Below are 27,228 nucleotides of genomic sequence, written 5' to 3' on the forward strand. Positions count from 1 at the left end.
CAGAGCTTCACATGAAGTCTTCAAAAGGAACTGTCGTCACATTTCTAACAGCATCCATTATTAAGCAGGTGTGAGTATATTAAGTTCATTAAATCCTTGTTGACCTCTCCAACTGGCATTAAGCTTGATCAGGAATGAGTTCATCCTTCTTTTCCTTTCTTCTCTAGAAAAGGGAAACTATTAATATCTAATAATTATTGGTGAACTTAGAAACCAGTGTTTTATTTTGTTCCGCCCAACCGATTTTCCCATTTTCATTGTTCAGACATTGTATGGGTTAAAATGTTAGTTTTAAGTAAGAATCTTTTTAAATATAGTTGCTAGTTTCCTGTTTCAGTTTGCCAGGTAGGGTCTGGTTACTAACACGAAATTTCCTGGGAAAGAGGCTGGTTACCTTTTGGTTTTCTAAAGTCCACATTTTATGACATTTTTAGCACTCAGTGTTTGCTTGTGGAATTACATTAGCTAAAAATGTGTTATGGTGTTGGCTTATATTTATTGTTTAAACATGATCTATTGAAAGGCATGTGTTTACTTTCTCAGGAATACTTTCTCATCATTTTCTTAAGAAAGTTATTTGTTTCTGATCCTTTATGGAGGTTCTAGGAGAGAATAATTTCCTTGCCTTTTGCAGCTTCTAGAGGCTGTTTATGCTACTTAGCCTGTGGCCTCTTCCATCTTCAAAACCAGCAGTGGCAAATCTTTTTCACATGGCATCACTCTGACACTGAGTCTTCTGCTTCCCTTTTCCACACTAAAGGACCTTATGATTATACTGGGTTCACACATATCATGTAGGATAACCTTCCTATTTTAAGGTTAGCTGATTAGTGTCTTATTTCACCTTTGTCAAGTAGCCTACTGTATTCAAAGGCTGTAGGATTAGGACATGAACATCTTTTGGCCCCATTATTCTGTACATCACATAATATAAGGAAAAACATAATAATTTATAATAGCACCAAAAAACATAAAATACACAGGAATAAATTTAGGAAGGTGGACTACATGAATAAAATATTAAAATACACTGAAGAACAGAAAACTAGGATAAATAGAAAGATATATCATGGTCTTGGGCTGAAATACTGTATTCATCACTATAAAAATATCAATTATCTTGACATTAATTTAACTGAGGTTCCAATAAATTTATTGAGACCCTTCGAAAATGTGATTTTTTTCAACCAGACAAGATAATTCTGAAGTTTTATTTATTTATTTATTTTTTTAATAATTTTTATTTATTTATGATAGTCACAGAGAGCGAGAGAGGCAGAGACACAGGCAGAGGGAGAAGCAGGCTCCATGCACCGGGAGCCCGACGTGGGATTCGATCCCGGGTCTCCAGGATCGCGCCCTGGGCCAAAGGCAGGCGCCAAACCGCTGCGCCACCCAGGGATCCCAATTCTGAAGTTTTATGAGAAAAAAATAATCAAATTTGAATAGCCAGGAAAATTCTAAAAAATAAAAACCAGAGATATTAGTCCTTCCTACTTTAAAGCCTCAATAATTAAAATACTGTACTATTCATGCCTGAATAACCAGACAGATGAATAGAATAGAATAGAATAGAATAGAATAGAATAGAATAGAATAAGAAGTCTAGGGGTTCCTGGGTGGCTCAGCAGTTGAGCGTCTGCCCTTGGCTTAGGGCATGATTCTGGGATCCTGGGATCGAGTTCTGCATTGGGTTCCCTGCAGGGAGCCTGCTTCTCCCTCTGCCTAAATCTCTGCCTCTCTCTCTCTGTGTCTCTCATGAATAAATAAATAAAATCTTAAAAAAAAGAATAAGAAATCTAAAATAGACCTCCAAACAGATTGGGATTTATTATATGATAAGTGTGACATTTAAAATCAGTGGGGAAAAGATAGGCTATCATATATAATTTGAGGACAATTCTATTTCACTTGAGGTCGAAGGTGGGGCAGGGAATATTGGAATCATACTTCATGCCTTACAGTAGGACAAATTACAAATTGATCAAAGATTCAAATATGAAAAAAGGAAATCATAATTGTACTAATAAATATGAGAGTTCTTTTATAAATTTGAAGTCAGAAAGCCTTTCTAAAAAGGACCAAAATAAAGAAACCAAACATTATATGGTCTCATTTATTTGGGGAATATAAAAAATAGTGAAAGGGAACAAAGGGGAAAGGAGAAAAATGAGTGGGAAATATCAGAAAGGGAGAAAGAACATGAGAGACTCCTAACTCTGGGAAACGAACTAGGGGTGGGGGAAGGGGAGGTGGGTGGGGGTGGGGTGACTGGGTGATGGGCACTGAGGGGGGCACTTGATGGGATGAGCACTGGGTGTTATTCTATATGTTGGCAAATTGAACACCAATAAAAAATAAATTTATAAAAAAAATAATGAAGATAGAATGTGAATAAAAAAAGAAGTTAAAAATAGAGCTACTTTATGACCCAGCAATTGCATTACTAAGTATTTACCCTAAAGATAAAGATACAAATGTAGTGATTCGAAGGGGCACCTGTACCCCAATGTTCATAGCAGCAATGACCACAATAGCCAAACTATGGAAAGATCCCAGATGTCTGCTAACACATGAAAGGCTAAAAAAGATATATATATATATATATATATTTATATATAAATAACCAGACACTAGAAAGGATGAATACTTACCATTTACATCAACATGGTTGGAACTGGAGGGTATTATGCTAAGCAAAATAAGTCAATCAGAGAGGCAATTATCATATGGTTTCACTCATATCTGGAATATAAGAAACAGCTCAGAGGATCATAGAGGGAGGGAGGGAAAACTGAATGGGGAGTCATCAGAGAGGGAGAAAAACCATGAGACACTCTTAACTATAGGAAACAAACAGGGTTGCTGGAGAGGAGGGGTGGTGGGATGGGGCAATCTGGAGATGGGCATTAAGGAAGCCACATGATGTGATAAGCACTGGGTGTTATATGCAACTGGTGAATTATTGAACACTACATCTAAAACTAATAATGACCTATGCGTTGGCTAATTGAATCTAAATTTTAAAAAATCAACTGACCACATGTACATGAGTCTATTTCTAGAATCCATATTCTTTTTTTCATATTCTTTTTCACTGATCTATTTGCCAACCCTCATGCCGGAGTTAGGAGTGTCTCATGTTCTGTCTCCCTTTCTGATATTTCCCACTCATTTTTTCTCCTTTCCCCTTTATTCCCTTTCACTATTTTTTATATTCTCCAAATGAATGAGACCATATAATGTTTGTCCTTCTCCGATTGACTTATTTCACTCAGCATAATACCCTCCAATTCCATCCATGTCGAAGCAAATGGTGGGTATTTGTCATTTCTAATGGCTGAGTAATATTCCATTGTATACATAAACCACATTTTCTTTATCCATCCATCTTTCAATGGACACCGAGGCTCCTCCCACAGTTTGGCTATTGTGGACATTGCTGCTATAAACATCGGGGTGCAGGTGTTCTGGTGTTTCATTGCATCTGTATCTTTGGGGTAAAAGTCCAAGGCCAGATGGCTTCCCTGGGGAATTCTATCAAATGTTTAAAGAAGAAACCATACCTATTCTACTAAAGCTGTTCCAAAAGATAAAAAGAGATGGAATATTTCCAAACTCATTCTAGGAGGCCAGCATCACCTTAATTCCAAAACCAGACAAAGATCCCACCAAAAAGGAGAATTATAGACCAATATCTCTGATGAACATGGATGCAAAAATTCTCAACAAGATACTAGCCAATAGGATACAACAATACATTAAGAAGATTATTCACCATGACCAAGTAGGATTTATCCCCAGGATGCAAGGCTGGTTCAACACTTGTAAAACAATCAATGTGATTCATCATATCAGCAAGAGAAAAAACAAGAACCATATGATCCTCTCAATAGATGCAGAGAAAGCATTTGACAAAATACAGCATCCATTCCTGATCAAAACTCTTCAGAGTGTAGGGATAGAGGGAACATTCCTCAACATCTTAAAAGCCATCTACAAAAAGCCCACAGCAAATCTCATTCTCAATGGGGAAGCACTGGGAGCCTTTCCCCTAAGATCAGGAACAAGACTGGGATGTCCACTCTCACCACTGCTATTCAACATAAACTAGAAGTTCTAGCCTCAGCAATCAGAAAACAAAAAGAAATAAAAGGAATTCAAATTGGCAAAGAAGAAGTCAAATTCTCCCTCTTCACTGATGACATGATATTCTATATATTTTTAACTTCTTGAAAAACCTCCCAACTGTTTTCCATAGTGGCTGCACCAGCTTGCATTTCCATCATCAGTGTACGAGGGTTCCCCTTTCTTTGGATCCTCGCCAACATTTATTGTTTCCTGAGTTGTTAATTTTAGCTATTCTGACTGGTGTGAGGTGGTATCTCATTGTGGTTTTGATTTGTATTTCCCTGATGCCAAGTGATGTGAGCTTTTTTTTTTTTTGTCTATTGCTCATTTGTATGTCTTCTCTGGAGAAATACCTGCTCATGTCATCTTCCCATTTCTTGACTGGCTTATTTGTTTTATTGGTGTTGAGTTTGATAAGCTCTTTATAGATTTTGGATACTAGCCCTTTATCTGATACGTCATTTGCAAATATCTTCTCCCATTCTGTAGGTTGCCTTTTAGTTTAGTTGACTGTTTCCTCCACTATGCAAAAGCTTTTAATCGTGATAAGTCCCAAGTTCGCTTTTGTTTCCCTGGCTTTTGGAGATCTATCTAGTTGCTGTGGCCAAGGTCAAACAGGTTGCTGCCTGTTTTCTCCTCTAGGATTTTGGTACATTTCTATCTCATGTTTAGGTCTTTCATCCATTTTGAGAATGGTGTAAGAAAGTGGTCCAGTTTCATTCTTCTGCATGTGGCTGTCCAATTTTCTCAGCACCATTTATTGAAGAGACTGTCCTTTTTCCGTTGGATATTCTTCCCTGCTTTGTTGAAGATTAGTTGACCTCAGAGTTGAGGGTCCATTTCTGGGTTCTCTGTTCTGTTCCATTGATCTGTGCGTCTGTTTTTGTGCCAGTACCATACTGCCTTGATGATTACAGCTTTGTAATATAGCTTGAAGTCTGGCATTGTGATGCCCCCAGCTTTGGTTTTCTTTTTCAACATTCCTCTGGCTATTCAGAGTCTTTTGGTTCCACACAAATTTTAGGATTGTTTGTTCCAGCTCTGTGAAAAATGTCAATGGTATTTTGATAGGGATTGAATTGAAAGTGTAGACTGCTCTGGGTAGCATAGTCTCAAATATATAAGCTAACCTTATACCTAAAGGAGCTGGAGAAAGAACAGTGAATAGAGCCTAAAACAAGCAGGAGAAGAGAAATAATAAAGATTAGAGCATAAATCAGTAAAATAGAAACCAAAAGAACAGGAGAACAGGTCAATGATTCTAGAACTGGTTCTTTGAAAGACTTAATAAGATTGATAAACCCCTAGCCAGTCTTATCAAAAAGAAAAGAGAAAGGACAAATTGTTGAGTGCCTGCGTTCGGCTCAGGTCATGATCCCAGGGTCCTGGGATAGAGCCCTGCATCGGGTTCTCTGCTCAGCGGGGAGCCTGCTTCTCCCTCTCACTCTGCCTGCAGCTCTGCCTGCTTGTGCTCTCTCTCTCATCAAATAAAGAAAATATTTTTTCTTTTTAAAGAGGAACATATTATGAGCAACATTATGCCAACAAATGAGGCAATCTGGAAGAAGTGGTTGCATTCCTGGAAACTTATAAACTACCAAAACTGAAACGGAAAGAAATAGAAAATCTAAACAGACCCATAACCAGCAATGAAATTAAAGCAGTAATCAAAAATTTCCCAACAAACAAGAGTCCAGGGTCAGATGGCTTCCCAAGAGAATTGTACAAAACATTTAAATAAGATCTAATACCTGTTCTTCTGAAGCTCTTTTAAAAAATGAAAAGGGAAAGAAAACTTCCAAACTCATTCTATGAGTTATAGATAAATCAAAGTTTTAAGTGTATTTCTTTGCATAGTTTCTTAAGTAGTTGCTCAAGGTATTACATTATATATATTATATATTACATTATATATATTATATTTTGTATATATACATAAATCTTATCATGCTTATTTGTGTTGACATCTTATCACTGCAGATGAAGTATAGAAACCTTACCTCTCTTCATGTCCCTTGACTCTCCTCTTGGAGATTTTGTTTTTCTGTCTGCCCCTGCTGGTATTTATGGGTTGTTGGTTTCTTCAGCTCCCAACATGGGATATATGAGGCCAAAAGAAAACCCAAGGAACTCACTTGCTTGCTGTTCCTTGAATATGATTCTAGTTGGTTTGGCTTCTTCCACCTTTCAGAATCTGCTTATATTTCTTTTATATGTAATTTCCCTGGTTTTCAGCCAGACTTAGGAAGAGGAATGAGGAAATGTACATCCATTTCATTTTTTTGGAGGTGGAGTTCTCCACTTTGCTTTTTAAATGTGTATGAATAATTATTCTTATACCCCAAATGTCCAATAACAGGCCAATAACCTTATGGTATTTTATGTAGCCACTAAAATAACAGTCACAGGACAATCTTATAGGTTTATTTGGATTGAAAATGCTTACATGACATAGTGAAAAAAGTAGTTTACTCAACTATGTGCATATGTAAGTATGATTTCCATTATGTGGAAAAACCTATTATATGAAAGAAAGCTGGAAGCTCCCAAAATACTGATAACGGGTGTTTGGGGGTAGAATTGTAACTAATTTTTTCCCCTTTCATGTGCCAAATTGAGAAAAAAATGGAATCCTGTACTTTTATAATTACAAATAAGACATTTATTCTTAAATTTCCTCTCAGAAAGATACATACAACTGTCTTCCAAGATGTATGACATTTTGCATGGATTAGTTAAACTTTTGTATTTGAGGAGTTAAAAACTATTTTCAGCCTCGGTTTGTGCAAAATCAAACTATCGACATGGGTTTAGGCATCACATGGTTCTTATATCCACAGTTATAAGCCACAAAGCTATATTTACCATGCTAAAGGAATGAAACATATTTTATTTGGAGATTAGCAAGAAAGCTTTATAGACTCCTAGAATATCACTAATAAGCAGGCAGGAGAGGAAATGACAAAGCAGAAATATAATGAGGATGTTTAGAGGACAAATTTAGGGTAGAAACCCCTTCTTGACTTTTAGATTTGGATGCATCTGATTGAAGTCCCATCTCCTTTCCAGGACACTGCTGGCTTTGACTCCTCTATCCACTGCGCCGAGGGTTGAACATTCATGCACAGTAGTTTTCGACCGTGCAAATCAGATACGCTGAGCATGCCTCACAAGTGTTGCTTGATGTGCTTATTGTAGAACACGGGTTACAAGGAAGCCTGTGGAAATTTTGAAGTAAGCTTAACAAGGGAAATCCAGGTAAAATTTCAACTCAGAAAAGATCGTGCCAAAATTTGCCCTGCAAATGATGTTCTGAACACTCTTTGCAGAGTAGCATTTGACCTAAGCCTATTTCAGGCCTAGATTCAGCATTGCCACTAGGAATGCTCACTGCCCCTGTGCCAGTTGAATACACAGTTTTGTGTATTTATTTCACTTTGCAAATGTCATCTTATGCATGTTCCTGATTTCTCTTTGGTGGAAGTCAGGAACAAAGGGGGACGCCCAGCATGAAATTTTGTATGTGATACTTATTCTGCTTTAGAACTTTGGAATACTTTTGAATACTTCTACTGTCATGTGATTAGCCTCAGCTGTTTTTTTTGTTGTTGTTGTTTTGTTTTGTTTGTCTTTTTACTCTTGTAAGGAGATCATTTAACACATGAGGGAGGTTTCACCTTGGGCAGACCTTGAGGAGGCAAGATTCTCTTGCATGAGCTTCTTTGTGACTTGGGGGATTTTGAGAATAATCGTGTGGAACTTGCCTGCTGTCTTCACTCTCAAGGAGACCTCGGTATGTGTTGATCTCACCCTCCAGCAGAGCCTTTGTGTCCAGCAGCACCTCATACTCCTGGTTCTGCCGCTCCAGGTCACAGCGGATCTCAGCCAGCTGGTTCTCCACGTTATCAATCAGGCACTGCATCTGGGCCAGCTGGGTGCTATACTGGGCCTCCGTCTCTGCCACAGTGCATTCCAGAGACTCTGTCTGCAGAAGAAAAAGAGTATATTCAGAAGGGCTGTGTAGCATAGTCCTTGGGGCCAGAGTGCTGGTTTTCAAATCCTTGATCTACCCTAGTGCATCTATGTGACTTTGGGAAAATTACTTAGCTTCTCTGAGGCTGTTTTATTTTATAAAAAATGACCAATGCAAAGTACTTATTTCATAGGATGGTTGTGCGGATTGAATGAATTAATATGTATAAAACACTGTGAACAGTGCCTGGAAAAAATTTCAAAACTGTGCAAGGGTTAGTTATTACTATCACCACTTGCCCATCACAACCTGTAATATATATTAAGGAAGATCAACAGCATTTGAGGGGAGAAGTTGAGTATGGACTTGGGGCAGGAAAGAGCCATATAGAATGGTTCAGAGAAGAGGCTCTGGGATTGAACCAGCTGGATCCAGCTTCCACTTTTGCCTCTTAACAACTGCATGACCCCTGCTACTTAATCTGAGTCTCAGTCTTCCTCATCTGATAATGGGTTTAGTAAAAGGATTTATCCCATCAAGTTATTATGAGGCGTTTAAGCCTCTCACAAGATAAATATGTAGCTATTATTCACCCAGATAGTCTCTATAGGCCCCAATGTGGCACAGACAGTGGTGTCTGACTGGAACTGGCTAATGTGATCTTCAATGCATGGTATCCTTTTAAAAAAAATTTTTTTTAAAAATAACCTCTATGCCCAGCATGGGGCTTGAACTCATGATCCTGAGATCAAGAGTCACATGCTCCTCTGACTGAGCCAGCCAGGCTCCCCAGTGCATAGTATTTTCATTGCTGGGTGAAATGGGGTGGAGTGAAGGGTCCAGTTGAGGTGTGGATCCTGGAAAAGCTTAGGGTAGTGGAAGAATGCAAAGTTTGAATATTATTCTTTTATATGATGCTGAGTTTGAGAAGTTGGCCCAAATCAAAGCACAATTAAAACCCACTGGAATGCTTCAGTGCCTTCAGCTCAGAGGTTCCACTCTCATTCTGCTCCTGCCCTCCTGTTCTTTTTCTGTCTCTGGAAGGTGCTGCAGGATCATGCTCAAGCCCAGGAGGGAAGGTCAGGGAATCCTGTTGGGACAGTACAGACTGTTGACCTATCACTTCTGCTTCTAGCTCAGTAAACAGCAGTATTTGGGTAAGTCAAAGAATACAATCCTTGCATATTGGAAATTCAGACTTTCTGCCACATGAACTGTGGGTCTCTCCTTGGGTTCATGGAAGAGGGACTAGCATCTCAGGGCTTAATTCTTCAGTGACAAAAACAGAGCTGTCTTTCCCTTACATACCAGGCTTTGCTGTGCTTGGAGCTCAATTTCCAGAGCATTGGCTGTGCGTTTCAGTTCCAGGATCTCTGTCTGGCAGTCTTGCAGCTGCTCTGCGCTGCACAGCTGCTGCTGATTCAGCTCCTCTGTCTGTAAACCAGGTATGATTAGAGGATGCAAATAAGGCAGAAGTCTGGAAGCTTGTCATTTTCTTGCTCTGGGTACTGACCTGAACAGCAAACCATTCTTCCACGTCTCTACGGTTGTTGGCCAGCACGGTTTCATACTGACAACGCATCTCTTCCAGGACCCTGTTGAGGTCGATGGTGGGGGCAGTGTCCAGCTCTACACTGAGTCGGTCACCCAACTGTCCACGAAGCAAGTCAACCTCCTGAAAGAGGAAATGGAGTAAAGAAAGTCACAGAGTGGTGGGGAAGAAGAATTCACCTTGACATCCCAAGGGCATCCCATTTCTGGAGAAGTGAGTAAAAGTGTGGGATTTAGATTCAGATTGCTTAGGTTGACTCTCTTTTCATCATTCAGTCTCTGCATCCACAAAAGGTGTATAATAATTTTACCTTTCCTAGAGAGTTATTGTGAGAGATATGAGTTGATGTTCATATAAAGCACTTATGAAAGTCCTTGGCACATAGGAAGGTCTCAATAAATGCTATTATCATCAACACATGCTCAAAGGGAAAATATACCATTTTACATCATTAAGTTTTTCACTTTTTAGCTTTATCAACATGAGATAGTCATATACTTTGTATTTTATGATTTAGAAAGTTTATAGATGTAGAATATTTTAAAATATTGGTCCAAATATTGCATAAGATGTTATCCCCTTTCTGAAATGGCCTTCATGCCCTGTGTTTATCAGCCTGATTTTTGTAGCTTATGGATTAGAGTTATGTGGCATAAAGCCTCCAAGGAAAGCCATTTGTAAAGTTACCTCCTTCACGAAAGCAATAGCAGGTGAACAATTTGGTCTTTCAAGTGGTACTAGCCAGGGCCCATTTCACATATACACCCAGAGATATGCCAGAGTCATCAGGCTGGACATTAGTGCCTCGAGTAATTTTGTTCCAGCTTTAGCAATATCTGCCCGAGTTTGATTTATATACACAAAACGAAATCTATCAGTTTGACTTTGTCACCTCCACATTCATTCAGCAATTTTACACTTTCCTTACCTCTTTGTGGTTTTTCTTAAGGCAAAGGAGATCTTCCTTCAGAGACTCCACATGGGCCTCCAGATCAGCTTTGCACAGAGTCAGCTCATCCAGGATCCCACGCAGGCCACCAATGTCCGTCTCTATCAGCTGGCGAAGAGACAGTTCAGACTCATACCTTTCACAGCAAAAGAGATACAGATGGTGCTTATTTTGCTAGACACTGTGCAAGATGCTGGGCATGCTGATGAATGACACAACGACTCAAGGAAGCTATATCCCAATTAATGTGAGCTTTGTGAGCATTCTTAGCTTAAAAAAAGCTTATGTAGAGAATATTTGTAGTGTGCACGTGTGTGTGTGTGTGTGTGTGAGAGAGAGAGAGAGAGAGAGAGAGAGACAGCCATGAATTATTTTCAAATTCAAATTTAACTTACTTTGACCTAAAGTCATCAGCAGCCAGTTTGCAGTTGTCAAGTTGCACAGCAAGTCTGGAATTTTCTGCCTTCGTGCATAAGATCTGGTAAGTAAGTTAGTTATATATACTAGAGGGCTCTTTGAAAGAAACTTAAATATTTATTCATTTAACAACTATACCATTATTTATCTTTTAAAAGTCTTTATAAGACAGTATAAAATAGCTTGAAGCCTATTTTTCTTATTAAGCATGTCACTTCAATGAAGAAAAAAGCAGGACCATTCATAAAATAAATATAGAAATAAAAAGGGTCCGTTTTTCAGTGGCCTAAAACATTTTGCAATATTCCTTGGCAGTTGAACTTGGATTTTTCTCCATAGGTAGTTGTGAGTGAGTTTATTTTGGCCATTCAATGATTACTGGCAGCCCCACGGCTCATGCTAATTTTTGCTGAATTTCAGCCCAACACCCTTTCCTCCTGGAGAACCCCTTTCCCTGGGGATGGGGGGAACTTCCATAGAACAGCCTTTTTTTTAGTATAAAGATAAAGCAAATCACAGATTGGGAGGGTGAAGCATTAGGGCAATGAAACACCAGACCTTTTGCTGAAGCTCTTCAATAGTGTCAAAGTAACACTGATAATCAGGGCACACCAGTGGGATATCCTCTTCACATTGTTCTCGAATCCTGCATTCGAGCTCTGCGTTCATCTCTTCCAGGCCACGCACCTTCTCTAGATAGTTGGCAAGTCTGTCATTCAGGAACTGCATCGTCTCCTTCTCATTGCTGTTGAACACCCCATCCTCACACCAAGCACAGTTCCCCACCAAGCAAGGAATATTATAATTCCCAGCAAAGTAGCATGGTGTGAGGCAACTAGTTGGCAAGCGAGACCTGGATAGGAAGCTAGGGGTCTGGCATCTGGATGTAGCAGGGGCACTGGGGAGGCAGGTGGCCTCCATGGAACAGGTTGAAGCAAGTGCACAGTCGGAAGCCTGGGCACAGGATTCAGAAGAGCAGCACGTGGGGAAACAGTCAGAAGTCATCCTATTAGAAGTGAGGAACAAAGACTAGTTGCAAAACTCCAATTGACTGGTTCCCAGAGTCTCCATCCCTCCTGAGACTTTTATACAGCCTGCAAATGGGTATTTACAGAACATACCGGATGTTCTGTTTATCACTGTTGGTGCCAGTTTTCATATGAACATTCATTAGTGTTGTTTGTTTTCTGAGGAAGTTTTATGCCTCATAAAAGAGGCATAGCTTCAGGTTACTAAGTAAGGGCAATATTTCCATCTGCCAGTAGGATAAGACGCTTGGTTCAGAGAATCTTCATGAGATGCATTATCTTTTTGGTAGAATACGGAAAGGCAGAGGACATTTGGCACTCAGTAATTGCAGATACAACTGATTACAAATAACAAAAATGATATTATCACAGATTTTGCTCCTGTATTGTAAATTGTTTATCTATCCTTTTAAAATTCATATTACATCTCATTAAATGCCATTTATTTGTTTGTGTACCATCATAAAATGTTCCATGTAGTTAACCATCTTTGCAATGCTTTTTATGGTCTTGTTGTGCTCACATGGTAGAGGAGTGAGGTGTGTACTGGGTTTAAAATGTGTGTGCACATGCATATGTGTGTGTGTGTGTGTGTGTATGAACTACATCTACCTGTGTGCAAATTGAAAAGTCACTTTATAAATAACTGATGGGCATAATCTGTGGCCTCCAGGCCAAAATACAAACTGGTTATCAAGATCTGGAGTTGTGATCTTTGATTTCCTGAAACTTGCTTTCTCTATGTTACCTATGCCTCATTTTTAGATTATGTATACTATTTTCACCTGTATTGATAATAAGAGTGAAATACAATTTCTAAGTTACAATCTTTTAGTTTCTTGGGAAACTAAACCCTCATTGGATACAGTTCAGAATAGGGGCAAGGAAGCTATAAAAGACTTTTCTTCTGAGATAGAATCTGTTTTCTCTTATTTACTTATTTTTTTAAGGTCACAATTTCATAAAAATGTGAAATACTGGCGTTGGGGAATAAAATTTTATAATGTGAGTTCCAGACCAGGAGTTCCATTGGATGAAATCCCTGGTGCAGTACCAAATGGATAGCGATTTGAGACATAACTTTTTTGGATTTTGTTTTGAATTTCATCTCTATTATGTATGTAGCATAATCTCTTTCACTTTCCTTGGCATAATTGTGATATGTATTTCATTTTCAAAGGTGGGCAGAACAGATTGCCTCTAGAATCTTTAAGATTTTTACTGGAAAAGGCCCACTATTCTGACAAAGTTAAAATTTTCATGATCCAGAAAAAACTAAAAAATTTTTTCTAACTCTGAACACTACTTCTTAGGTAGCTGATGATGGAAAAACCAAAACCAAAAACAAACCAAGAGGTCTTAAATAGATGGACTTAAATAGTCCCTTAGTATGTATTACTCTCCCATCTAAATACTAACCGGGCCTGACCCTGCTTAGCTTCCAAGATCAGATAGGATTGGAACACTTTCTTTTTTTTTTTTTTTTTTTTTTAATTTATTTTTTATTGGTGTTCAATTTACTAACATACAGAATAACACCCAGTGCCCGTCACCCATTCGCTCCCACCCCCCGCCCTCCTCCCCTTCTACCACCCCTAGTTCGTTTCCCAGAGTTAGCAGTCTTTACGTTCTGTCTCCCTTTCTGATATTTCCCACACATTTCTTCTCCCTTCCCTTATATTCCCTTTCACTATTATTTATATTCCCCAAATGAATGAGAACATATAATGTTTGTCCTTCTCCGACTGGCTTACTTCACTCAGCATAATACCCTCCAGTTCCATCCACGTTGAAGCAAATGGTGGGTATTTGTCATTTCTAATAGCTGAGTAATATTCCATTGTATACATAAACCACATCTTCTTTATCCATTCATCTTTCGTTGGACACCGAGGCTCCTTCCACAGTTTGGCTATCGTGGCCATTGCACTTTCAGGGTGGTATGGTTGTAGACTCTTGGGTTTGATTTTAGTGATTCTCTTTACATTTCAACACTTAATGCTAAATGTTCTTTTTTTATCTTTCAAGATTTTATTTAAATTCAAGTTAGTTTACATATAGTGTAGCATTAGTTTCAGGGGTAGAATTTAGAATTTAGTGATTCATCAGTTGCATACAACAACCAGTGCTCATACCATCACTTGCCCTCCTTAATACCCATCACCCAGTTACCTCATCCCCCCACCCACTTCCCCTCCAGCAACCCCCAGTCTGTTACCTATGTTTAAGAGTCTCTTATGGTTTGCCTCCCTCTCTGTCTTTGTCTTATTTTATTTTCCCTCTCCCTTCCCCATGTTCATCTGTTTTGTCTCTTAAATTCCATATGAGTGAAATCATATGGTATTTGTCTTTCTCTGACTGACTTATTTTGCTTAGCATAACACCACCCATGCCATTGTTGCAAATGGCAAGATTTCATTCTTTCTGATGGCTGATTAATATTTCATTATATGTAATGGAATATATATATATATATATATATATATATATATATATATATATATATATCACATCTTTATCCATTCATCAGTTGTTGGACATTGGGGCTCTTTCTATGTTTTAGCTATTGTGGATTGTGCTGCTATAAACATTGGGGTGCATGTGCCCCTTCGAATCACTATTTTTGTATCCTCTGGGTAAATATCTAGTAGTGCAACTGTTGGGTGGTAAGGCAGTTCTATTTTTAACTTTTTGAGGAACTTCTATACTGTTTCCCAGAGTGGCTGCACCAGCTTGCATATCCACCAACAGTGTGTGAGGGTTTCCCTTTCTCTGCATCCTCACCAACATCTGTTGTTTCCAAGTTGTTAATTTTAGCCATTCTGACCAGTGTGAGTTGGTATGTCATTGTGTTTTTTTTTTTATAAATTTATTTTCTCATTGTGGTTTTGATTTGTAGTTCCCTGATGATGCATGATGTTGAAGATTTTTTTAAAGATTTTATTTATTTATTCATGAGACACACACACACACACACAGAGGAGAGAGAGAGAGAGAGAGAGTCAGAGACACAGGCAGAGGGAGAAGCAGGCTCCATGCAGGGAGCCCAACGTGGGACTCGATCCCAGGTCTCCAGGATCATGCCCTGGGCTGAAGGTGGCGCTAAACCGCTGAGCCATCGGGCTGCCGGATGTTGAAGATTTTTTAATGTGTCTGTTAGCCATTTGTATGTCTTCTTTAGAGAAATGCCTGTTCATGTCTTCTGCCCATTTCACATTCTTGGAGTACTGATGGTATATTAATGCTGTTCTGCAATAGACGGGAGTTCAAGGAATCAAAAACATATTTGAAAATTGAAAGTTACAAATCTCTGAAAAAAAAATCTAATTTCCACAGTAACTGAATGAGAATCCGTGTCTTGGTTGTCTGTCATAGGTTTCAGCTAATTAAAATGCAGCATTGTGTCATTATTTTAAAGTAACTGCAAGTAAAAATAAGAAATATTTTCTTTTATCTTGAGCTAATTTCTATTTGTAAAATGTTGACATATGGAGAGAGAGAGAGAAAGAGAGAGAAAAGTAGTGAGAGAACAAACACACAGGACTATTTATTTTGGGCTTGATTAATTAGATAGTATTGTATGACGATCTATAGCTTTAGTTCTCATCTTAGAATATTGAAATTACTGGGGCACCTGAGTAGCTCAACTGGTTAAGTGTTCTGACTCTTAATCTCAACTCAGGTCTTGATCTCAGGGTTGTGAGTTCAGGTCCATGTTGGGCTCCATGCTGGGTGTGGAGCCTACTTTACAAAAACAACAAAGAAAAGAATATTGAAATTGTCCAGATTCCTTTTTATCGCATATTATCCTCAAAAGGAGGGAACACTGGGAATAAAGAAAATGAATAGATGCCATTAAAGGTCATGAGAAGATGCCATTATTGTTTCTTCTTGTAATATGCCCTTACCTCAGAAAATCCACTTACCGCTGCTAGACTCACTTTAGTAAAATACAAATCTATTTTTTGGTCACTTTCCACCTATGAAATCCAGACTTTCTGGCTTGACAAAAACAACCTTTTCCAATCTGGTGCCAGTTTACTTTTCTAGGCTAAATTCCTGATACTTTGTCTCACAAACCCTGTAGTCATCTTTGACTGTACAGCCTTGACTGTAGTCATCCTTCAAGCTTTGTAGGTGGCGTTGCCTTGATTCATTGCTCTTCTGCCACCCGGCATGATCCTACTTGTTAAGACAGCTAGAATGGCATTCAGCAACCTCATGCTGAGATGGAGGCTTTTCCTCTTGCACTCTGCATACACCTCCACTACAGCGGTTGTCACAGCTCTTTAAACTTTTAGTATTTTTATCTTTATTGGTCTTTTTCTTGTTTGGAAAATGTCTCTTTTAAGATGGACATATTTTTCTTATCCTTAGCACTTGGGACATAGGCCCTTAATAAATGCTTGCTAAAAATATAACTGCTTGGCTTAGTCGACATATGACATATAATTGCCAATGAAAGAAATTGAACATTGCCCGGACAAGGAAGATTGGCAGAGGACAAAGAGCAATGTCCTCATGGTCATAATGTTTACGTTTTCATTCCAGTGCTGTTACTAACTCGCTAGCTATATTGTCTTCATCTAGTCATGCAACTCCTTTGGAACTTAAATAGTCCTTGCTGTAAGGAAAAATAATAACCTGTCACTTCTACATCAAGTTGTCAAGGCATAAACCATATGGATAGCTCTCATCTTGCTTCCCAATAACTCCCTTATTGCCAGGTACATATTCTTTTTTTTCTTCCAAACTTAAAAAGGGAAGTTTTGAAATGCAGTTTTGACTGCATTACCTATGTAACCCTTATATATTGAAATGCAGTTTTGACTGCATTACCTATGTAACCCTTACCCCAGTCAAGATATCTAACATTTCCACGATACTAGAATGTTCCTGTGTACCCTTTTTCACTCAGCCCCCACCTCCCAAAGGTAAGCACTACTCTGATTCTGGTTACCAGAGATTGATATTCCCTATCTGTGAGTATCATAAGTAAAATCACACAGTATACATACTTTTGTATCTGATTTGGCTCAACATCATAGTTTTTATTTCATCCATGTTGTCAATTGTACCAGTAGCATTTTCTTTCTTTCTTCCTTTTTTCTTTCTTTCTCCTTCCTTCCTCCTTCTCGCCCTCCCTCTCTCTTTCCTTCCTTCCCCCCTCCTTTCTTTCTTCCTTCCTTCTCTCCCTCTATTTTTTCCCTCCTTCCTTTTTCTATTTCTTTCTTTCTTTCTTTCTTTCTTTCTTTCTTTCTTTCTTTCTTTCTTTCTTTCTTTTTTCTTTCTTTCTTTCTTTCTTTCTTTCTTTCTTTCTTTCTTCTTTCTCTTCTTTCTTTCTTTCTTTCTTTCTTTCTTTCTTTCTTTCTTTCTTCTTTCTTTCTTTTTCTTTTTTCTTTTTCTTTTTCTTTTCTCCTTCTTTCCTTCTCTCCCTCCCACTCTTTCCTTCCTTCCTTCCCTCCCTTCTCCCTTCCTTTTTTCCTTTCATCCCTCTTTTTCTTTCCTCCCTCTTTTTTCTTTCTTTCTTTCTTTCTTTCTTTCTTTCTTTCTTTCTTTCTTCTTTCTCTTCTTTCTTTCTTTCTTCTTTCTCTTCTTTCTTTCTTTCTTCTTTCTCTTTCTTTCTTTCTTTCTTTCTTTCTTTCTTTCTTTCTTTTCTTTTTTCTTTTTCTTTTTCTTTTCTCCTTCTTTCCTTCTCTCCCTCCCACTCTTTCCTTCCTTCCTTCCCTCCCTTCTCCCTTCCTTTTTCCCTTTCATCCCTCTTTTTCTTTCCTCCCTCTCTTTCTTTCCTCCCTCTCTTTTTTCTTTCTTTCTTTCTTTCTTTCTTTCTTTCTTTCTTTCTTTCTTCTTCTTTCTTTCTTCTTTCTCTTCTTTCTTTCTTTCTTTCTTTCTCTTTCTTTCTTTCTTTCTTTCTTTCTTTTTCTTTTTTCTTTTTCTTTTTCTTTTCTCCTTCTTTCCTTCTCTCCCTCCCACTCTTTCCTTCCTTCCTTCCCTCCCTTCTCCCTTCCTTTTTTCCTTTCATCCCTCTTTTTCTTTCCTCCCTCTCTTTCTTTCCTCCCTCTCTTTTTTCTTTCTTTCTTTCTTTCTTTCTTTCTTTCTTTCTTTCTTTCTTTCTGTTGCTGAGGAGTATTTCATTGTATGAATATACTACAATGTGTCCATTCTCCTTTGAATGAACATTTGGAGTATTTCTTATTTGAGGCTGTTATGAATAAAATTCCCATAGATATTCTTGTACAAATATTTTTGTGGATATGTATTTGATTTCTTTTAGGTATATATTTAGGAGTAGAATGGTTGTGTCATAGAGTAGGTATATGTTTCCTTTTATAAGAAATCACCAGACCTTTTCCTGAAGTGATTATACCTTATATCTTACCAATAATGTAGGAGAGATTTAACTCCTACATTTGAGATTTAACTCACCAACATTTGGTGTTGTCAGATATTTTAATATAAACAGTTTAGTCAGTGTAAAGTGTTCTCTCATAGTTTTTTACATCTCTCTGGTGACTGATGTTGAGCAACTTTTCATGCATTTATTGGCCATTTCAATATCTTCTTTTGTGAAGCAACTATTCAAGTCTTTTGCCTATTTTTCTTGGTCTTTTTATCCAAGAGAAAGTATATGCCCCTTGGCAACACATTCTCTACTGTCCCTATAAATTTACCATTTCTAATGTTCTTTCATGCTTCTTGTGGTCTGAGATTCCATCTGGTAAAATTGCTGTTTTAAGCCAAAAGGACTTCCTTTAGTGTTTCCCACATCATAGGGATAACATTTTGTAATCTGAGCCAATCTATTTCAGTGGATAAAAGTACCATTAGGGTAAATGCACAGGAGCTACAAAATAAAGTGGTGATAAAAATCATTGTTTTGCTTAAGATTATCAAAAAGTAAAATTAAAAGAAAACTTTCTAAAGTGGTTATTACATGCTATTGCATAAATGAAAGGTTTTTATTTTTTTGGAAATACTTTGTTTTTCTTCAATTTCTCTCTCTTTATAAAATAATATTATTCTTCTGAATTAAAATGAAATTTAAAGCATTTAAGAATTACTATAGAAAACATTTAACAGGGCAGCCTGGGTGGCTCAGCAGTTTAGTGCCAACTTCGGCCCGGGGCGTGATCCTGGAGACCTGGGATCGAGTCCCACATTGAGCTCCCTGCATGGAGCCTGCTTCTGCCTATGTCTCTGCCTCTCTCTCTCTCTCTCTCTCTCTGTCTCTCATGAATAAATAAATAAATAATCTTTAAAAGAAAACATTTAACAGTGTTAGCATCATGCTAATTATAGGCTAAGATAGTTGAAAAAATGGTATTGGTAAAATTTATTGATAGTTTTTTTTTATTGATAGTTTTTCTAATGACAGATCATGACAAAAATATGTGCTTTTTTATTGTCTTTGTTGAATATAATTTTTGCTCTGGATTATAAGCTTCAAAATGTATTCACATAGTTATTTTTGTTTATATTATAAAGTGATTTATTTATTATTGAAATTCAATTTACTTAAAGTAAAGAAACAAAACAGTCTGCTCATTTCTCCTACTCCCTACTTCCCTGCCTCTGATAACCAATCTTTTCTCCACAACCATCAACTTGGTTTCATTTATTTGTTTGTTTTTGATTCCACATATGAGAGATCATATGGTATTTATCTTTCTCTGTCTGACTTATTTTACTTAGCATAATGCCCTCAAGGTCCTTCCATGTTATTGCAATGGGAAGATTTCATTCTTTTTTATGGCTGAATAATATTCTGTACATGTATATAGGTTGTTTCTTTATCTTGGCTATTGTAAATAATGCTGCAATTAACATAGGAATAGGAGTGCATATATCTTTTTTAAAAAAAGATTTTAATTTAAGAGAGAGAGTAAGAGCATGAGTAGGAGGGGAAGGGGTGGAGGGAATGGGACAAGCAGACTCCCCACTGAGCAGAAAGCCCCACCTGAGGCTTGATCCCAGGACCCTGAGATCATGACCTGAGCAGCAAGCAGACGCTTAACTGACTGAGCCACACAGGCACCCCTGGGAATGTATATATGTTTTTGGATTAGTGTCTTCATTTTCTTCAAATACATAGAAGAAGAATTTCTAGATCATGTCATAATTCTATTTTTAATTTTTTGAGGAACCTCCATACTGTTTTCCATGGTGTCTGCACCAATTTACATTCCCACCAGCAGTCCACAAGTGTTCGCTCCTCTTCACATCTTGCCACCACTTGTTATTTATTATCTTTTTGATACTAGCCATTCTGACTAATGTGAGAAGGTATCTCATTGTGGTATTTATTTGCATTTCCCTGATGATTAATGATGTAACATTTTCATGTACCTGTTGGCCATTTGTATGACTTCTTTGGAAAAATGTCTATCCAGAACTTCTCTCATTTTTAAATTGGATAATGTTTTTGCTGTGGAGCTGTAAGTGTTCTTTATATATTTTGGACATTTGGCCCTAATCAGATACACAATTTGTAAATATTTTCTTCCATTCAGTAGATTGCCTTTTCATTTTGTTGATGATTTTCCTTGCAGTCCAGAAGCTTTTTAGTTTGATATAGTACCCCTTGTTTGCTTTTGTTGCTTCTGCTTTGGGGATCAAATTTAAAAAACCATAGCTAAGATCTATATCCAGGAGCTTACTGCCTATGTTTTCTTCTAGGAGTTCTATTGTTTCAGGTCTTACATTCCAGTCTTTAATCCATTTTGTTATATCTTATTTCATTTGGAAGATATTCCTCTTTTTCTTCATCTTGCTTGACTCTCTATGTTGATTTCTGTATAGTAGATGAAAGAACCACCTCTCCCTGTCTTGAAGAAATGGCCTTATGTAGGAGATGAGCCTTGTTTTTCAGCCCTGCCCTGGCTCTTGATCATGTCTCAAACCTCTGTGCTTGTCCAAGGACCCTATTATATTTTTAATAGCTATCAGCATCCCAGTTGAGGATGTGCCAAGACCTGTCAATGCCCCAAAGGGGAAGATCTTAGCCAGCATCTAGATTTATTCTGACTGGGAGCCAGACCCTTAGGCATTAGCTTTTTAAAGTATGCAAACTATATAGTCCTATGGGACCATAAGAATAAGCTGCACTGGCCAGCAAAGCCAGGTGATCTGGGGGGGAGGGGTACCCTCTGATCAGCAGTCACAAAAATAGGGGCTCCAGATGAGTTTATAAACCCTTTCTGGGTCATACCACTAAGCTGGAGCAAAGGTAGAAGGAAAGCACCAAGATGGTATCTATTGTCTATGTTCCTTGAGAGTAGATCAACACTAAATGTGTGCCCAATCTGGAGCCCTCCTCTCCAGCTGAAGCTCCAGGACAAGCAAGAGGCCTCTTCTTCACAGAAAGGCTGGGGGGTATACATTGTCTATTTAGTTTTCTTGGGGTGGCAGCCTGCCAAGAACTGTCTCCCCAGTTGCCGTTGTTTTGTGGAACCCAACAGTTCAGTCTCTCCCCAATAGCCTTGCAATCAAGGGGTGTTCCTTGGGCAGTAGCTGCAAATTCAGACACACCAAACAAAAACCAGGGCATTAAACGTGTGTAAAGTTCCCTTTCAGGAGACACTAATGCTCTGAAGTGCTGCAGAGGGTGAGGGTGAAAAATAGAACCCACCCTCTGAGGTCTCTGTGTTTGTTTAATTAGAAGCTTGCCTCTCAGGCACAATCATGATGATTAGCTATAGGCCTCTTGGAAAGACCAAGCTCCTGAGTAAGAATTCTTTTTCCTTTTGTTACAGTCCTGTGGGACACATGAGTATAAGCTCCACTGTCCACAACAGGTGTCTCTTGGTAGCAGTTCCAAAAATTGGGGTGCCAGACAGGGGTCTGAGCTCCTTCCTGGGTGACACAGATTATTACAGTCCCATGGGACCAGGAACCAGAACCAGGCGAACAAGATGCAACCGAGAGACAGCAGTGGCTGCAAAAACCCGGGCACCAGCTAAGTCTAATAAACGCTCCCTCCTGAGAGATACTCCAGCTGTGGAGCATGTGCAGGAGAACACCAAGATGGTGCTCACCAGTCTCAGGCCAGTGCTGTCCCTGCAGGCTCCTAGGTGTGTGTGAAGTAGTGCTTGCCCCTCAGCCACCCACGCTTTAGTATGAGCAGGTGCACCTCCTTCACTTGAAGTCTGGGCACAATCGGACGCCTCTAGCTGGTCCTTGCACTGGTGAGTCCAAGCCCAAGCCCCTTAAGAGCCATTTCTCAGATTGCTCTCATGTCGGGCTTGGGATGCAAGCCCTTCCATTGGTTTTCGTGATTGGATGTTTTGGGGGCTTGTCTTTCAAGTGGGTGTCTGAAAATTGGGATCCCTGAGGTGGAATTTGAATGCTTAACTACTCAGAGAGAGGCTCTGGATTTTTTGTTCCTTCCTGGTTGTGGATCACCCCCACCCCCAGGCTGTGGGCAGGCGGGGGTGGAGGGGTGAGGGTGGGGGTGGGTGGCGATGCTATGCCCCAGCCTCTCCTGCCTGCTTCCATGGCCTGGTGTGTCACTCAGCCAGCCATTAAGTTTTTGTAAGAGGAAGTTGCTGCCTAGGTAGCTGTAGACCAGTGTATCTGTGGGAGGAAAGGCATTCAGGAGCTTCTCAGTCTTCATCTTGAACAAGAACTCAAAAGTGATCTTTCATCTAAATGTGAGACAAGAATCCATCAAAATCCTAGAGAACACAGGCAACACCCTTTTTGAACTTGGCCACACCAACTTCCTGCAAGATACATCTATCAAGGCAAGGGAAACAAAAGCAAAAATGAACTATTGGGACTTAATCAGGATAAAAAGCTTCTGCACAGCTAAAGAAACAGTCAACAAAACTAAAAGACAACTTACAGAATAGGAGAAGGTATTTACAAATGACTTATCAGATAAAGGGCTAGTATCCAAAATCTATAAAGAACTTATTAAATTCAACAGCAAAGAAACAATCCAATCATGAAATGGGCAAAAGACATGAACAGAAATTTCATCAAAGAAGACATACACGTGGCCAACAAGCACATGAGAAAATGCTCCGCATCACTTGCCATCAGGGAGATATAAATCAAAACTACAATGAGATACCACCTCACACCAGTGAGAATGGTGAAAATTAACAAGACAGGAAACAACAAATGTTGGAGAGGATGTGGAGAAAGGGGAACCCTCTTGCACTGTTTGGTGGGAATGTGAACTGGTGCAGCCACTCTGGAAAACTGTGGAGGTTCCTCAAAGAGTTAAAAATATCGGGGTGCAGGTGTCCCGGCGTTTCATTGCATTTGTATCTTTGGGGTAAATCCCCAACAGTGCAATTGCTGGGTCGTAGGGCAGGTCTATTTTTAACTGTTTGAGGAACCTCCACACAGTTTTCCAGAGTGGCTGCACCAGTTCACATTCCCACCAACAGTGTATGAGGGTTCCCATTTCTCCGCATCCTCTCCAACATTTGTTGTTTCCTGCCTTGTTAATTTTCCCCATTCTCACTGGTGTGAGGTGGTATCTCATTGTGGTTATGTTCTCATTCATTTGGGGAATATAAATAATAGGGAAAGGGAATATAAGGGAAGGGAGAAGAAATGTGTGGGAAATATCAGAAAGGGAGACAGAACGTAAAGACTGCTAACTCTGGGAAACGAACTAGGGGTGGTAGAAGGGGAGGAGGGCGGGGGATGGGAGTGAATGGGTGACGGGCACTGGGGGTTATTCTGTATGTTAGTAAATTGAACACCAGTAAAAAATAAATTTAAAAAAAAAGAGTTAAAAATAGAGCTACCCTACGACCCAGCAATTGCACTGCTGGGGATCTACCTCAAAGATACAGATGCAGTGAAAAGCTGAGACCCCTACACTCCAATGTTTATAGCAGCAATGTCCATAATAGCCAAACTGTGGAAGGAGCCTCGGTGTCCATCGAAAGATGAATGGATAAAGAAGATGTGGTCTATGTATACAATGGAATATTACTCAGCCATTAGAAATGACAAATACCCACCATTTGCTTCTACGTGGATAGAATTGGAGGGTATTATGTTGAATGAAGTAAGTCAGTCGGAGAAGGACAAACATTATATGGTTTCACTCATACAAGGAATATAAAAAATAGTGAAAGGGATTAAAGGGGAAAGGAGAGAAAATGAGTGAGAAATATCAGAGAGGGTGACAGAACATGGGGTAGTGGAAGGGGAGGTGGATGGGGGGACGGGGTGACTGGGTAACAGGCACTGAAGGGGGCACTTGACGGGATCAACACTGGGTGTTATATATGTTGGCAAATCGAACTCCAATAAAAATATACAAAAAAAGTGATCTTTCAGATGACACTTTTTTAAAATCAGCTTTATCTAAAAGTATTTTCATTTTCCTTTCATTTTGTTTTTTGTTTTTGTTTTTTAATTCTATTTGTTTATTCATGAGAGACAGAGAGAGAGAGAGAGAGAGAGAGAGGCAGAGACACAGGCAGAGGAAGAATCAGGTTCCATGCAGGGAGCCTGATGTGGGACTTGATCCCAGGTCTCCAGGATCATGTCCTGGGCCGAAGGCAGGTGCTAAACTGCTGAGCCATCCAGGGATCCCCCTTCTTCCATTGAAAGTGGTTTTTACAACTATAAAACTCTGGGTTAATACTTTTTTAAAAAGTTTCCAGGACTTTCTTTCTTTCTTTTCCTTCTTTCTTTCTTTCTTTCTTTCTTTCTTTCTTTCTTTCTTTCTTTCTTTCTTTCTTTCTTTCTTTCTTCTTTCTTTCTTTTCTTTCTTTCTTTCTTCTTTCTTCTTTCGATTTTATTTATTTATTCATGAGAAACACACAGAGAGAGGTAGACACAGGGGCAGAGGGAGAAGCAGGCTCCTCACTGGGAGTGGGATATGGGACTCCATCCCCAGACCAGGATCACACCCTGAGTCGAAAGCAGACTCAACCGCTGAACCACCCAGGCTTCCACCCCACCCCCGCCCTTTTTTTTTTTTTTTTTTTTCCTCCAGGACCTTTAAAATGAGATTTGATTGTCCTCTGACCTCCATTTTTTCTGACTAGAAGTCTGGTGTTCTTTTCTCTTTGCTGCCCTCTATTTAATGTGTATTTACTCCTTTAATTTTTTTAAAAGTGTGCTTAATTGGTTTTAGCCAGTAATTGCTGGGTCACTTGGTCCTGTTCCACAGGAGGCTGCTCAGGTTCTGTTCTTTCTTTTTTTGTTGTTTTTTGTTTTGTTTTGTTTTGTTTTGTATGATAGTCACACACACACACACAGAGAGAGGCAGAGACACAGGCAGAGGGAGAAGCAGGCTCCATGCACCGGGAGCCCGACGTGGGACTCCAACCCGGGTCTCCATGATCGCGCCCTGGGCCAAAGGCAGGCGCCAAACCGCTGCGCCACCCAGGGATCCCTGTTCAGTTTTTTTCAATTCCATTTTTCTTTCTTTTAGTATTTATAATTTTGATCTGTCTTACGATTACTTTGAGTTAGCTTAATTCACCGACCTCACTCCAATTTGGCAATTTACAATCTGCTATTAAGGCCATCTGTTGAATTCTTTATTTCAGATTGCACTCTTTAGTTTCCAAAACCAAAACTAGTTTTTATTTGCTTCTCTCTTATTTAATTCAAATAATTCAAATTTAATTTTGTTATTAATTTATTAAATAAAAATCTAAAATTTCACTTTTCTGGTGAGTTTCTTCATCTCGTACTCTCTTTTCCTTTCACATTATATTCATCTTTCCCTATTCTCATGAAAATACTTACAATAAATTTTATAATAATAACTATTATAAAATTCTTGTCTATTAATTCTGACATCTATGTATCTATGGACCTGTTTTTATTGGCTGATTTTTCTATTTATTATGGATGACATTTTCCTGCTTCTTCATATGTCTGGCAAATTTTGTTTTGTTTTGTTTTAGAGTTAGTTATTTATTAGAGAGAGAACATGTGTATGGGAGGAGGGGCATAAGGAGAGGAAGCTGACTCTCCACTAAGTGCAGAGCCACAAAAATGGGGCTCCAAGCAGGGCTCCACATGGGACTCAATTCTACAACCCAACATCATGACCCATGCCAAAACCAAGAGTCAGTTGCTTAACTGACTCTTAACCATTCAGGCACACCCTATCTGGCAGTTTTAAATTATATATTGTTCATTCTGGATGATATATTTTATCATATATATTTTAGGAAGTCTTGATATGTTGTAGATAGAGTGCTGAGTGTTGAGTTTTGTTCTCACAAGAAGTTAAATCATTGGAAGATTCTCTTGATCCTCACAGGCCTGTCGTTAGACTTTTCTAGAGTAAGTATAATTTGTTGTGTTCTTTACTCTAGGTTGTGATTTTTATTATTTTGGTGTTTCCTTCTGGAACATCAGTTGAATGCCAGAGGTACTAAGAGCTTTGTCATCTCTGAATGTGCTGGGAACTTCAGTATCTGTTCATATTGGTTGACTTCTGGTATCTCCATTCAGCTCTTTATCCCCCAGCAGCCAGTCTGTTAGCCTCATGGAATTTTATCCTGCATACAACCCAGCCCTTTGCAAGTATTTGATAGAACTTTTACACAGACTTGCACACCTTCCTTCATACGTCTTCTTCCTCTCTAGAACACTTGTGCAAATTCCAGCTCTCTAAATTCCCATTTAGATACGGAGTTGTGCCTCCATATTCAGAGCAGAATACATTATGTCTTTTTAAAATTCTCTCTTCCTTCTCTGCTCCTATGCTTACTTAGTGACATAACCCCACTGTCTAATCTCTCTTTGACACCTTCTTCTCTTTTAAATCTTTTTGGCCACCAGCTCTAGTGGTCTTTGACTCTCTTTTTTGCTCTTTCTCCTGCTTATCACCATGGCAACAATCTTAATTGTTCTCAATTTTATGGTATCACAGCACTTTACTAATACTACTAGTAGAACATTTATATTTTTTGTTATAATACAGTACTCAGCATTCAAAAATAATTGTTAATTGTACATAGGAATGAATGAGTATTATGTTTCTATCTACCTGACCTGCTAGACAGTCTGCTCATTTTGAGCAGTGATAATAAAATATAGGGCACATAATTAGATATTTAATAAAAGTTTACTGAATGAATTATAACATTATGAAGTTACTATTTTTTTTTTACATAAACAACACATCAGGTCACTGGAAGTTGATATGTTATATCTTCATATCATGTTCAGTGCTTCCCAATTT

At 38.7% G+C, this 27,228-nt stretch overlaps 1 protein-coding gene and 1 long non-coding RNA gene across 5 annotated transcripts in view; one reads left to right on the forward strand and one right to left on the reverse strand.

Annotated features, from left to right (window-relative positions):
* LOC144286576 (uncharacterized) overlaps nt 1-12,749 on the forward strand; it is an 80,844-nt gene extending 68,095 nt beyond the window's left edge. The window contains exons 4-11 of one of the 4 annotated variants that reach the window (XR_013354597.1): nt 7,201-7,389; nt 7,778-7,924; nt 9,149-9,261; nt 9,416-9,549; nt 9,696-9,869; nt 10,606-10,852; nt 11,013-11,086; nt 11,701-12,749. This is a non-coding gene — a long non-coding RNA (uncharacterized LOC144286576). Of the gene's footprint in view, nt 1-7,200; nt 7,390-7,777; nt 7,925-9,148; nt 9,262-9,415; nt 9,550-9,695; nt 9,870-10,605; nt 11,087-11,700 lie in introns of all 4 variants that reach the window. The other 3 variants (XR_013354598.1, XR_013354595.1, XR_013354596.1) reach the window with 3 other exon arrangements.
* KRT40 (keratin 40) lies at nt 6,889-12,061 on the reverse strand. Its single transcript, XM_077853171.1, has 7 exons — nt 11,581-12,061; nt 11,001-11,083; nt 10,585-10,741; nt 9,618-9,779; nt 9,413-9,538; nt 7,896-8,116; nt 6,889-7,349 (listed from the first exon to the last, which is right to left on the reverse strand). Exons 1-7 carry the CDS (start codon nt 12,025-12,027, stop codon nt 7,250-7,252), a joined length of 1,296 nt encoding a protein of 431 aa, XP_077709297.1. The 5' UTR covers nt 12,028-12,061; the 3' UTR covers nt 6,889-7,249.
* Nucleotides 12,750-27,228: the final 14,479 nt, after the last annotated feature.

Source organism: Canis aureus, chromosome 16 (assembly GCF_053574225.1).
Source record: "Canis aureus isolate CA01 chromosome 16, VMU_Caureus_v.1.0, whole genome shotgun sequence".
NCBI classification, from domain to species: Eukaryota; Metazoa; Chordata; class Mammalia; order Carnivora; family Canidae; genus Canis; species Canis aureus.